A 14,794-nucleotide genomic window follows, 5' to 3' on the forward strand; every position below is an offset into this window, starting at 1 on the left:
ATCATATAATAAATGTTGTTAATAATGTTCATCATCTGGTTGACTACATCTTGTGTTAATTTTTCTGAAAATTCCTGTCATATGCACATAAACTTACAGTCACCACTTATAAGCTACTACTAAATATTGTAGAAACGTAATTTTCTGTAAAGTTGCTTTGTAATGATTTGTATTGTAGAAAGTGCTATACAAATAAACTTGAATTGAATTTAATTTAATTTAATTGAGGAGAAAAAAAGCCAGAAGTGTGGGATTATATACTAATGATTCTGAGCCGAACTGAAAAGAGAGTAGATTTTCCTTATATTTTATATATGATCTCGGAATTGTGAGGGAAAGAAGTCAGAAATTTGAAATATAAACTCAAAACTATCTTTTTTATTATTATTATTTTATTCCATGGCTTCCATAGACCGCAACTTTAAAACTGTCATTTTCTGCCACCATAGGCTCAGCCCACAAAAAAAAATGTCATCACTATTTGCAAACACCAAAATTGTTCTATAGAAACAGCCGCTAATAAGGCATCTGTGTATATACAGTATATCTGTGGTTAGAGTTAGCAGAATAATTGAATGTACTTGTAAAGTCAGTAAAATGTTTTTTGGGGGACCATGGTCTGAGATGAACAGTTTAAAACTCATATTGTCCAAACTGTGTGTTTAACATCAAATATGTTCTGATTAGCTTTAATTGTTCCCCCTCACACAGCATTGTTGCTTTCAGTATGAACAGACATATTGCAAACCTATCGCATCGCACCTGTTTAGTCTTTGTTCTTCATTAAGTCTGGATGCTGCTGCAATACACACATCTGTGTGTGTCTGTATGATTGTTCTGCAGAAGTTTTGAAACTACACTGTTATAATAAAGGAAAATTTATTGCGGCAAGCTGAATTGCTTTTTGAAGTGGAACTGTAACAGTAAAAGCTAATTATATGACAAATGGCAGAGCGCAGGCAATTACATTCCTGTTTGTTTGGCATAAGCACAATACTGTGATCCTTTTTTTGTAGAGTTTAATAGTAAAACGCATCTGGTGTTTAAAGAAAACGACCCTTATTCCCTTCAGGGACAGGATTTCACATTTAACACAGTGACTCAGATGTACCATTGTTTAATTTGTAGAGTGGCGTTTTCGTGAAACAGCATTCGATAATACCCAAAGTGGGCACACAAGACTGGTGATGCTTATTCTTTGAGTTAAGCTGCCTAAGCCCACATCGAATTTTACTCTGTATAGTCTCTGAGCAAATTTATCTTGCTGGCCTGAGCTGTTACCCAAATGAGGTAGTGTTCTTCCCTCCAGCTTGTAGTCAGGGTGCAGAACTGATGCAGAGATCTCACTCGCTCAGACATTCTGCATACAGGAAGACTGCAGTAGGGTTGAATTCTGGATAACTGTGGACTTTATCTCTCACCCTGTTTCACTCAGGTTCCATGCAGCTGCGGTACAACTTGGGTGGTCTCAGAGAACCCTTCAGTATCGATATTGACCAGAGGAACTTGGCCAATGGGCAGCCCCACACCGTCAACATCTCGCGGGTGGAGAGACACATAGAAGTGCAGGTGGGAAACAAATTAAACGGACCACTCTCAGTATTACAATCAGAAACGTTGGTCGAATGTTTTAAAATACTCATCCAACAATATAGTAGTTAGCTTTCTCACTTCTAAGGCAGTATTTTAACTAAAATAAAACCTAATAAGCAATTGATTTGAACTATGGGCAACTACTTTGTTAGCAGGCCGTTATCGGTGCCGTACAAATCAATTTGTATACAGTGCACAGCATAAATGAGTCCACCCCCTCTCAAACTTAACAAATTCAGCAATTACTCTTTACTCAGAAGACATGTTAGGGTTCTTTGGAGATGCAGTGTTCCAACAAGCATTCTTGATCAATTACCCAAAAGAAGAATGAAAGAATATAAGATTTTCTTATCAAAGTGAGACAATTTTGTGTTGCAAAAATTAGTACACCCTCCTGAAAGATACTATAATATAAATAATAATAATAATCAAAAGTTTTTGATCAGCAGGTAAGTATATGGAACCAAAATTTTTAAAGACAAGAAATTTCCGGCAGTTTTTTTTCTGGAAGTGTTATATAGAATCATACTCAGGCTTAATGCTGGCAGCAGTGGAACCACTTAGGAGAGGACTCCCAGGTGACATATTTCTTAGCATAAAAGAGGACAATGGTACAAGAGGAACACCAAATAATTGTTTTAAGTGTGCAAATATAGCAGAAGCAGCACAGACATTAAAAAACAATGGACTTGTGATAAGGCTCCTGAAATAATCAGGTCTTTGTTTAGTGATGAGTGAATTTTTGCTAGAAAAAGAGCAGGAGAGATAGCATGCAAGTGTCTCAGTGCCGGCAAAAGCAATGAAAAAAGTGACACTGCATCTCGCAGAGTATGACGCAGCCTGCAGAAGTGATATGCATGGTTGTTGTCACCACTAGAATTACCTACTGTAGCAAAGCAAAATAAACTCATTTGACCTCTTCCAAGGCCCATAACGTACAAAATAGAGACTTTTGGTAATCCATACTCTGGTCTCAGGAGACCAAGTCAGTCATTTCGGGTCCTAAAGCATCCAACATGTTCTGGTGTTGCTAGAGGAGGAGTACAGAGAGAAGTGCTTGGTACACACAGTGAGGTTCAGTGGTAGTAAAGCTTTTATGTAGGGATGAATGTGTGCTGAAGGTGTGAGGGAGTTGTGCTTTATCAACGCTGGCATAAATTCACACAGTACTGTGTGATGTAATACAAAAACTTGAAACAGAAGATGCTACCCTCCCCTCCCTTTTTCAGCATGACAGTGTATATATCCATTCTCCCAATGTGAAAATCCTTCATTGGACATGTATTTCACTCAATCTTAGCGCTCTTTAGCAGCTGTGGGGGATTCTGAGCAAAACTCCCCATTAAAGACCAGAGCATTTAAGGAGGTCATCCACGAGTTAAACAGGACAGATGTGAAAATTTATCCTGAACTTGTACACTCCAAGAGGGAGTACAGTGCCAAGAGGGGTCAGAGCAGTATGGCTTAAGTTCTGGAGGTAATACTTAGTACTAGAATAGTATTTATTGAGTAAAAGTGCCCATTTTAAATTAGAAACTAGAGTATGGAACAGTATTTTATTGATAATTTTCCAAAAAACGCAAAACAAAATCATAATTATTTTCATTATAATGAAATGAAAAGGATGTGTAAAGATATATACATATTTTATGTAAAAGTGCCCATTTTGAATTAGGAACTATGTCATGAAATTATATTAAATTAAATTAACTTATTTGTAATAAAAATAAAAATAATACATTAACAATAAAGTACTGTATATATTTAATAAAATATTATTAAATAAATAAATAAAAAATAAATGAACACTGCCATCACTGCATTTTGATGTATGAAAGTTACATGTGATGCTGTCTTTAATTTAAGTCAAATTCAAGTATTTTTCAAGATTGGGTAATGATGCCTTAAATTGTTGCCTACAAATAGGCAGCTTTCTTTGTTTCGTAATGGAATGTACAGAATGTGTCCAATGTGTGAGTGTGTGAGTGGATGTGTGCCGTGTCCAGGATACACTGCATTGGTCTCACAAGCCCAGCTACAGTACAGAAGCAGGATAATTGAAAACACATATTGATCTCTGAACTGTAGATTTTCTTATGTCCTAAATGGCGAGACACACGGCATCTCGCGTGGTCGATAAGCAGGACATTCAGCAATATGAAAAGATAAAGCAGTGATCAAGAACACAGAAGCATGAGCTCTACCACCCATGGACAGTGTTGAGAAGTTACATGATGAGATTTCTTTTTTAAAGTAATTAATAAGATTTTACCTAAGTTCTTGAATAAATGTGAACATGCATTTATTCATTTCACTCAAAAAAAACAAAACAAAACAAAGAATCCTCAAAAAAAACAGTTAAAAGCAACTGCAATAATTAGATATGTTAAATAATACAAATATCATTTATTTAATCCCATTTTATTACGCTGCTTACCTTCGATGATCCAATTCAACCGTTCTAATAAACAAAAAATACACGAGATAAATTAACATTTCTTCTTATTTTATTGCTGAAGATTGTTGAACTTTCATCTTCTGCATTCTATACAGACATGAATTTACATTTCCTTTTGCCTGAGGCTTTTGGTGTGAAAGAGGTTTTAAATTTGCCAAAAATATAACTTTTTATAATGAAGTAACGCAATATTGGTCTTTGGCTCCTGCTCCATTCCGGGCTCCTAAATCAAATAATCAAATTCCTGCTGTCTGGACAGATGAGGCAAAGATAAGCCTGTAAGCCTTTAATTCTGCCTTATTTCTTTTCTTGCAACACGCCTCTGTCAAGCCCAAGATCGTACAGGACAGAGCTGGAAATCTGGCATGGGGTGAAAAATACAGAGACATACACACACACTGCATGGCAATCAAGCAGGTACTCCTAACGTACATCACATTGATGTGTAAATTAAAGGCAGGTTGCCTACAGATTTCTGTTATAGTTGTCCAAGCCTGATAAGTTCTGTTTAATTAGCCCAGCAGGTTTATTGCATCCGTTAAATTAGCTTCTTTATTACAGATCTGCTTAGTTTGTTGGAAATGACAAATAACTTTAACTTTCATGACACTAAATACCTTGTCCATTTGCCTGCTATGCTTTTATGACAATAATAACAATAACAATAAAAAAACATTACATTTTTTTATAGAATATAAGATTAGATATTATGTACTGTATATAATTTTCAAGAATTTGGGGGTTGTAGATTTTTTGTTTTGTTATTTGTTTTAAAAAGTTGCTTATGCTCACTAAGGCTGCATTTATTTGATTTAAAAAAAAAGAGTAATTTTGTAAAATATTATAAATATCATATTTCTTATTATTATCAGTGTTGAAAAGAGTTGAAATAGTTTAAATATTTCTGTGGAGACTATTTTTAGCATTCTTTGAGAGATAGTAAGAACGACAAAGAACAGCATTTATTTATTTATTGAAAGAGAAATCTTTTGCAACATTATTAATAGTCTTTTTGGTCAATGTTAATGCATAAATGCTGCATAAGAATGTTTAATTATTTTTTAAAAACATCACTCACCGCAAATATTAAAAAAACTTTGAATATAGAAAATATAGAAAATAAATACTGATTCAAAATATTGATACAAATTCTAAATAGTATCTCAATGACACTAAAATACACTGCAGGATACTATACCCTATACATAATTTAATATCAGGTACAGTGGAGCCAATTTTGTCCCTTCCACTTCATGAAATAGCTTGTGGAAGGTTGTATTTAATACAGAAGAAACCTCTCCAATTGTCAAACAACAGTTTTCATCTCATTAACATGTTTCATAATGAATGATGATCTGATTCAGATTCTTTATGCTGAATGGTCATTGTGGTTTTTATCATTCAAATTACAAAACAAAATCCAATTGGCTTCCCCACTCCTGATCTGTTTATGCAGATGCACAACAGATGCAGTTTTGGTTTATTGAAATCAAAAATGATATCAGAGATTAGAACCTGGAACCTCTCAGCCTCATACTTTACATGATGTGTCACAGGTTGATCGGCAACATTAGGCTTTTAACTCATCCTTGCATTTATCCACTGTCACAATTCTGGTATGGACAGTGAAATATGTTTAAAATAAATGTATATTATTATTAAGTATTATATTAAATATGTTTACTTACAGTTCTAATTGTAATTATATTGTTTACATTATGGTTTTTAATTATTTTAAAGATAACACAGATAAATATTCTATTACAGCCCTGATCACAAAGAGTATTTATCCATCAAACCAGTCAAAGATTGAGTTATTTGTGAATTATTGGGGAATCAGATTCTGATTTTGCATTTTAGATCTCCATGATGCGGGTTTTGCCCACCTGGGCATTTTCCAGAAGAGAAAAGAGCTTGCTTCAAAAGGAATATGAGATGAAAGACAGTAACATCAGTCCAGCTGACCTTTCCAGACACCCACGCCTGTGATATGTCTTTTGAATGAAACATCGCACCCTTTTTGAATCAGACAGTGAAAGGTCAAAACATAACTGAGAGAACAACCCTGTGGGAAAAGCAAACAGATGTACTTGTAAGAGGATTTTTTTTTTAAACCCAAAGGCAAACAGCAGAATGCTCTTTCATTTAGGAATCTATTATTCATTTAGATTAATGAATGCTTTTGGTGTTACTATCAGGTCAACTGTCTATCAAAGTAATGTGGTGGACCTTGCACTATGTTTTTATCATTGCATTAAGCCACTTTTCTCCATCTCAGACAAGCAACAGACCAGAAATCTTTCATTTCCACTGGAGAGTATTAATTATTAGTCTTAATATGTGGAATTTTTGTATCCCATTTGAGCTTTGAATGTGTTAAAATACCTCAGATCTGATGACCCAAAGACCCCATTTAACCTGACGTATTCTAACCAAAAATATGAGAAAAGTAAGCGAGAATTACCAGTATTTTTCCACTAAAACATTATTCTGTAAATACCTTTTCTGTAAAACTGGCAGTTATGAATAATTATTTCAGATATAATAATTTTATAATTTTTGTTGATTAGCCCTAGAAGGCCTGCTATGTTTTTGAGACATATTAATAACCATTTGTTTTGTGTGGCTATATCCGTACATTCATTATTTATTCATTTTACCATGGTGAATAACCGGAAGGTAATGGCTGCTTCATAACCAAATTGAAAGGTCTGTGTGAAAACATGTATAGGACTGAAATGTGATCAACATATGCAAATGTCAGAGAAATGTTTTGCTATTTTTATTAGAATAATTAAAATGTATGTATAAACATAAAAAATATATTATGTATTTATGAATGTTTTAAAGGAGTATATTTTGGTAGCAGTTTTTACTGAGCCAAAAGAGTCACGTACTGTGGTTTTAGGTTAAAATTATATTTGTTTAATTTATATACAGGAAGGTGTACATTTTATATATTTAGTTAGTCTTTCACCATTTTAATTACTATTTGGATTATTTGCAGTTCAGTTTAATTCATCATTTATTGATTTCATTCTCTCATTCATTCATACGTTTTGTTTATTTCATTTGTTTTCAGGTAGAAGAAGAAAAAAACAGGGTTTATGTTTTGTTTTTTTATCTTTTTTTGTTGTTGTTGTTCATTTGGTTGATTGTAATATAATTATATCATAATTATAGCAGCAGCCATTTTGGTTTGAAATGTTTCAAATGCACCTAAAAATGCACCTTTCCAAAACTCATTTCTTAGAACGACTCATGTCTATTAACTCCCACTCTCTTTTCCATCTTTTTATTAGTTTTCCTACTATCTCCCGTACTTATTCGCTGTACCTTTGGTGTTCTCTCCGTGGGGTGTTCTCTCAGTGGGGTTGCGGCTAAAATTTAGCTTGTGCTGTCAGAGCAGCGGATGCCCCAGGGGGGTCTGACTGTCACCTCCCAGGCCTAGTGTCTCCTCTCTGTGTGGCCGCAGTGCAGGACGGCCCCTGTCTCATTGGATGGAGATTAATTATAGGCCCACAGCAGGGCTCATTAGCGCTAGCTGCGTCAGAATGGGGCTACAGCACCACAAGGGACAGCTCCTCTCTCGCCGTGTCATCCCTCCATCCCTGCTGCACGTTAGTTTTAGAGGTAAACAGAAAGCAATTTAATTTGGTCACATTATCCCATCGACGAATGGCAACAAACCCTCCTCCATTAGTAGCGGCAGAAACACAAGCACACGAGGTCTTCTGAGATGCGGCAGTGTAATTTGATAAGGTCTGGAGAATGCTGGTAGTGGTGAGGGAGGGCTTCCCCTGCTTGATTTACTCAGCATAAGCACACTTGGGAGGCATCTGAAAAAACACGCTTGCATTTATCAGTTCACATCAGTGGAACAAATTAGAGTTAAAATATGTCAGACAAACACTATTGTGTTGGAGTCTCCATCTCTTTCTGTTAAGCTATTTTGTATTCACGGCAGTGCGCAGTGATGAGAGCTCCACTTTCACAACACAGAGGAGACTGAGAGAGCAGCCGTATCTTCAAGCACAAAAAAGTAATTTAGCGGAAATAATTCTTTTTAAAACCGAGGCTGAGATGCCTCATGCTAATTAGGAGTGCCAGTGAATCAGCAGTAACGGGGTAATTAAAGCTGTCACCATAAGTGTGTGTTTGCATGCATGCATGCATGCGTGTGTGCTTGCGTGTGTGTGTGTGTGTTGCATTCAGCAGTTTCCAAAAAAACGTACCGAATTTCAGCATAAAAAAAAAATAATATCAAAAAATAATATCAAGCCAGGGTTATTGTTCACGAAACCTGTAACTCTTTGTTTTTTGTTTTTTTTAATTAACATAAAGCTGAAACAAAATAAAGTATAAAAATTAGATAAAGCACTGAAAACTGAAAATAAATAAATAAATCTGAACTAAAAAAAAATAACTAAATGAACTAAAAAACTAATAATTAAAATGAAAACTGAAATGCTAAATAATATTTACATGATATTACATTTACATTTATTTATTTAGCTGACGCTTTTATCCAAAGCGACTTACAATTGCTATATGTCAGAGGTCGCACGGCTCTCGAGCAACTAGGGGTTAAGTTTCTTGCTCAAGGACACATTGGTGTCTCACAGTGGATTCGAACCCGGTTCTCTCACACCAAAGGCATAATATAAATATTATTAATAAATGCTCATTCAAAATATTAATAAAAACTATAATGGTATTTAAATAATAATAAAATGACAGAATTAAGCTACTTTGTTTGAAAAGTGTAAATGTATAAATGAAAGTGACTGTTTATGAATCTATAAAAATACACAAATACGAATCAAATGCAGGTTCAAACAGTTTTTAAACTCAACATGCATGGAAGCAATTGTTCAAAACTTATGTTGATAATAATAAAATTACATATATTAAGCAATTTATTGTACTATATATTCAAAGTAAATTAAAGTAAATTATATGTATGAAAGTATAAGTATTATTAAATACACTGAAAAATATTATTATTATTAAAATACATTACAAAGTATACTTTAAAGTAATTGTTATAATACTTTTTTATATGCTATTACATTTTTTATATCAGATTTATAGTACTTTATATAAAATGTAAACACTTTTGGAATATGGAACAAATCAAAGCACGTCCTCTTTTTAAGACGTAATGGTTGTTATGAGTGTATTGTAAATGGTGTGATGCTTTGACTGTACTGTAAGGTCAGTGATTCAATATTTAGCCAGTAGATGGCACCAATGACCACTACAGGGAAATATTAAATTGCATGGGCATTTTGTACTTGACCACAAGCAACAGACATCTGTATGTAATTTAGTGTCTGTGTCTTTCTGTATTCAATCCTTATTTCCTGTCTTTCTTTTAGCTGGACCATTATCCTCCCGTCAGCTACACCCTGCCTGAAGCTTCAGACACGCAGTTCACCCTGGTCAAGACACTCTTCCTGGGTAAAGTCTTTGGTAAGTGCTCTCTGTTGCAAACTGACCTCAAATCCTTTCTCTGATCTTTTACCCTTTAAGAGTTGAATAACTCGAACCCTTAAAAAGTCAACAAAAAAAATGTGCTAATGTGAGTTGGTGCACACAGAAATTAGTTTTTTTAAAACCTGTATTGCCTCAGTTCAACCACTAGGTGTTGCTGTTAGACAATTCCCTGGGAATTTGATTTTGCCGTGTATACTGAATGGCATGTATTAATAATTTATGATTCAGTATTAAATCTTTATATGCTTTGTTATGCTGTCCTCTTTTTCACATTTTGTGTAGAAAATGCAGTACATTTTTATCATAAGCTACTTACTGAAACAAATTACTACAGATACATATGATTATTTCACAGAACTAGAAGAATTATTCAATTCCTTCTAATTCCAGTAAAATACTGTGTAGCAATTCATATAGGCAGGATGTGAAAGGGAATTATATACATGGTTTTGTGTACTCTGGGGACACAGAAAGTCAGGAATATCATTTCCATCTGCCAGTCCACAGTGTCCTTGCATGCCCTCTAAAGAAGTCAGAGGCTTTAAGACAGTCTCTCACCCGGAGGCATCTAACAGACATGCACTTTCTTCAATGAATACCGATGAGGCACCAACTAGAGCCCATTATGCTCAATTCAGGGCTTCCTGCTGACACACCAAAAACTGTAAAGTGACCCACTGTTGTTACCAATATAGCAGGAGGTGCTTCAGACAAACACCCAAAGCCTGGCAGCATTATATCCACCTGCATTTACATTTTTAGCTTAAACAATACATCATAATAGGACAGTGGAGAAGAAAAAGTGTTTCATCCTTTATCTGAATCTGGAGGACTGGTTCTTCTGATCTTCTTCCTGTCTGCAAGCCGATAATCTCAGTCGTGTGTAGCAGAGCGTGTGGTCTTCATGTTTGCACATGTCTCTGGAGCCTCTGCATCAATTCCTGCTGAAACTGTGAGTTGTGTCTGTTCACTGCCCTACCTGCCTCATCAATGATTTATAGCTGGAGACCCCTTTCACATCAGTAAACCACACTCTTTCAGCATGTCCTGCTTAAGGCAATGTCCATGGTTGACCTGCAAGCTGTTTGTCATGAAATATTTACCTTACCTTATTTTGGAGGAACAGCCATAGTGCCATCATGCCATTGACATGTAGCCATCCTACCAGAATTAATACTAAATAATGCTAGGCTAGGCTGGTGTTTCTAGGGGTAAATTTTTTTTAAGCATTCATTTATGCACTTTGTGCAATGGAAAGGAAGAGTTTGTGAAAGTTCTGTTTTGACTTTTAGTGAATTTTAAGTGAATTCATTTTAAATGTGATTAAAGGGTTTGTAGTTACAAAATGCTGTGCTATGATAATTTTGTAGTGCAAAATATAGATTTATATACATAAATATACATTCTTTTTAATTATTATTATTAATTTATTAATTTATTTTGCTAGTTTTGGTTCTAATATAAGTGTTTTATTATAAAAAGGTTTTCCTTCAATTTTATGTCTATATTTTTGTAAAGGAAACCTATTTATTTTTTTATTTACACTTTCATTTTATTTATTAATTGTTTTTTAAAAAAATAAAACAATCTGAAAATTATAAAGATATTATGTAACTTCATAAATTCATAAATGTTTTTGCTGGACAACAAAGGCAAAGGGTGCAAAACCTTGCAGACTGATTTGTCATTTTTACAACACATTCTAGCTAATGCTTTCTAGACTCTCATAAGTCAATAATTCTGGGTTAAATCACCAAAATATGTGTTTCTGTATGTGATACAGACAAATATATTCGAATTCAATTCAAATAAAACTATCTTTAGAAGAATAAAAAAGAAATAACATAATTTATTGCTTATCATTTGGATCATCAATCTGTACTTTCATATTTTAATTTGAATTTATATTTGAACACTTTGAATTAAGTGTTCATTCTAAACAGTGGGTGTTTCTGGGCAATGAGTACAGTGATGATCTGGCAACCTCTAACTGTAATGCCTACATGCTCTGAATGAATCGAGACAACTTGTGATACAAAACAAGAGCTCTTGACATGGAGACCTGAAAAAAGTGAAAGTTAGTCTGTGAACTCCATGAGCTCTCTGACAGGAAACATTGACTGCTGACATCCTCATGTTGTTCAGATGATTGTCTTCTTTGTAGACTGATGCAGGGCAGTGCTGCTGGGATTCGTGAGTGATGTAGAGGTTCATTTATCCATCCAGATATACAGTGGGTACGGAAAGTATTCAGACCCCCTTACATTTTTCACTGTTTGTTATATTGCAGCCATTTGCTAAAATCATTTAAGTTAATTTTTTTCCCTCATTAATGTACACACAGCACCCCATACCGAAAGAAAAACACAGAATTGTAGAAAAACTGAAATATCACATTGTCCTAAGTATTCAGACCCTTTGCTCAGTATTTAAGAGAAGTACCCTTTTGATCTAATACAGCCAGGAGACTTTTTGGGAAAGATGCAACAAGTTTTTCACATCTGGATTTGGGGATCCTCTGCCATTCCTCCTTGCAGATCCTCTCCAGTTCTGTCAGGTTGGATGGTAAACATTGGTGAACAGCCGTTTTCAAGTCTCTCCAGAGATGCTCATTTGGGTTTAAGTCAGGGCTCTGGCTGGGCCATTCAAGAACAGTCACGGAGATGTTGTGAAGCCACTCCTTCATTATTTTATCTGTGTACTTAGGGTCATTGTCTTGTTGGAAGGTGAGCCTTTGGCCTAGTTTGAGGTCCTGAGCACTCTGGAGAAGGTTTTCTTCCAGGATATCCCTTTATTTGGCCGCATTCATCTTTCTCTCGATTGCAACCAGTCGTCTTGTCCCTGCAGCTGAAAAACTCCCCCACAGCATGATGCTGCCACCACCATGCACCATTCCATGCATCATTCACTGCTGGTTATATATGCTATATATAATTTTGTATGTGACAATAAAAATCTTGAATCTTGAATCTTGAATCTTGAATCATTCCCTGTGGGGATTGTACTGGACAGGTGATGAGTAGTGCCTGGTTTTTCTCCACACATAGTGCTTAGAATTAAGGCCAAAAAGTTCTATGTTGGTCTCATCAGACCAGAGTCCTTCGGGAGTTTTTTTTAGCAAACTCCATGCAGGCTTTCATGTGTCTTGCACTGAGGAGAGGCCACTCTCCCATCTCCCGACTGCGTCTCTGGAGCTCAGCCACAGTGATCTTTGGGTTCTTCTTTACCTCTCTCACCAAGACTCTTCTCCCCCAATAGCTCAGTTTGGCCGGACGGCCAGCTCTAGGAAGGGTTCTGGTCATCCCAAACATCTTCCATTTAAGGATTATGGAGGCCACTGTGCTCTTAGGAACCGTAAGTGCACGGATTTTTTTGTAACCTTGGCCAGATCTGTGCCTTGCCACCGTTCTGTCTCTGAGCTCTTCAGGCAGTTCCTCATGATTCTCACTTGCTCTGACATGCACTGTGAGCTGTAAGGTCTTATATAAACAGGTGGCTTTCATAATCAAGTCAAATCAGTATATTCAAACACAGCTGGACTTAAATGAAGGTGTAGAACCATCTCAAGGATGATAAGAAGAAATTTACAGCAACTGAGTTAAATATATGAGTGTCACAGCGAAGGGTCTGAATACTTAGGACCCATGAGATATTTCAGAATTTCTTTTTTAATAAATCTGCAAAAATGTCAACAATTCTGTGTTTTTCTGTCAATATGGGGTGCTGTGTGTACATTAATGAGGAAAAAAATGAACTGATTTTAGCAAATGTCTGCAATATAACGAAGAGTGAAAAATGTTGTGTAGACATTGTTGTGTAGTATGCAGTACTTTGATCATTTGATATGCTGTTGGCACAGATGCTGATGCTACAGCAGTTTGAGCTTTCGAGAAACTACATGCTGTCTCCGTCTTTTTCTTTTCTCCTCTCCATCTCTCCTCTGGGGCCAGGCCTTTAGTCCTATCGATGCCACAAGGAGACTGATGCGATCAATACTGAATCTTGCTATATCAAGATCTTTTGTCAGAGGATGAGTTTGAGCAGTGTGCATTTTATACTAAATGTTATTTTTTATATTTATAGTGAGTCTCACTGAAGCAAACTTCATTTCTATTATTGCCCATGGAGGGTAAGTGGTTTATTCTGAACGTTAGGGATGCATATCGGGCCGACACTCATACTCGTACTCATTAAAAACTACAGAGAAGAACAGAGAGCAGAATGGAGTTATTAGAGATTAAGAATGTTTGACTTCTGTTGCATGATATTTATTGCTGTCCGCTCACTTAGCACATGCATCATTTGGCATGTTTGCTTATTTTGCTTGACGCATAATATGATTCGCTTCGGAATATAAGTCGCAGCACATTTCAGATGATAAGGAAATATAGATTTGCATAAAAGACTAAACCAACGAACATTATCTGCTTAAAACAAGTGTTTGAACTCAAAGCTGTGAATGATACCTGAACAGATTTGGAAAAATTTAGCATTGCGTCACTTGCTCACCGATGGATCCTCTGCAGTGAATGGGTGCCGTCAGAATGAGAGTACAAACAGCTGATAAAAACATCACAATAATCCATAAATAATCCACACCACTCCAGTCCAGCAATTAATGTCTTGTGAAATGTAACAAACTCATCTTCATATTGGATAGTGAGTACATTTTCAGCAAATTGTATTTTTGGGGGGTGAACTACTCCTTTAAATCATGCTGCTTCTTGAGAAGATATACTATTACTTTTCTAAACAGTTAGACTTACAACTTTTCCAAAACTGCCAAAGAAATCCCATCGATTTACATTAAAAGTTGCTTGGTCTGTTATCTATACGTAATTTCATTTATTCTGTCCGTCAGAGAGTCGAGCATCACTTTGTATCCCAGAGTATCACACACTGTTACCGACAGCCATCACATCCTCACCCACTCAAGACACACGAAACTATGTGAATTTGTGTTAATTGGCATTGAGACAAAGCGAATTAAATGACCATGTGCTTTATGGCCCCTGGAGGCCGCATCAGACATTAGTATTCAGCATCCCATTGCAGACTTCACAAATTACAGACTGTGTGTGTGTGTGTGTGTAATTTTGCTAAACTCGATCATTTTTACCGGAAGAACCACTACCCTGGAGAATTACTAATTGAACGTTCCTCAGGTGTTTTAGATGCAGACATTCTCCAAACTGATATGAAATTTGAGATGAGTCTTGATGTGTCAAAATGTTTTTATTCCTT

At 35.7% G+C, this 14,794-nt stretch overlaps 1 protein-coding gene across 1 annotated transcript in view; it reads left to right on the forward strand.

Moving 5' to 3' along the window:
* The window catches only part of LOC127946186 (contactin-associated protein-like 2), a 361,215-nt gene that overhangs the window by 334,465 nt on the left and 11,956 nt on the right, over positions 1-14,794 (forward strand). The window contains exons 20-21 of the mRNA XM_052542554.1: positions 1,436-1,569; positions 9,433-9,526. Coding sequence (XP_052398514.1) covers positions 1,436-1,569; positions 9,433-9,526 — 228 coding nt within the window. The remainder of the gene's footprint in view (positions 1-1,435; positions 1,570-9,432; positions 9,527-14,794) is intronic.

The sequence above is a fragment of the Carassius gibelio genome, chromosome A24 (assembly GCF_023724105.1).
Source record: "Carassius gibelio isolate Cgi1373 ecotype wild population from Czech Republic chromosome A24, carGib1.2-hapl.c, whole genome shotgun sequence".
Classification (NCBI taxonomy): domain Eukaryota; kingdom Metazoa; phylum Chordata; class Actinopteri; order Cypriniformes; family Cyprinidae; genus Carassius; species Carassius gibelio.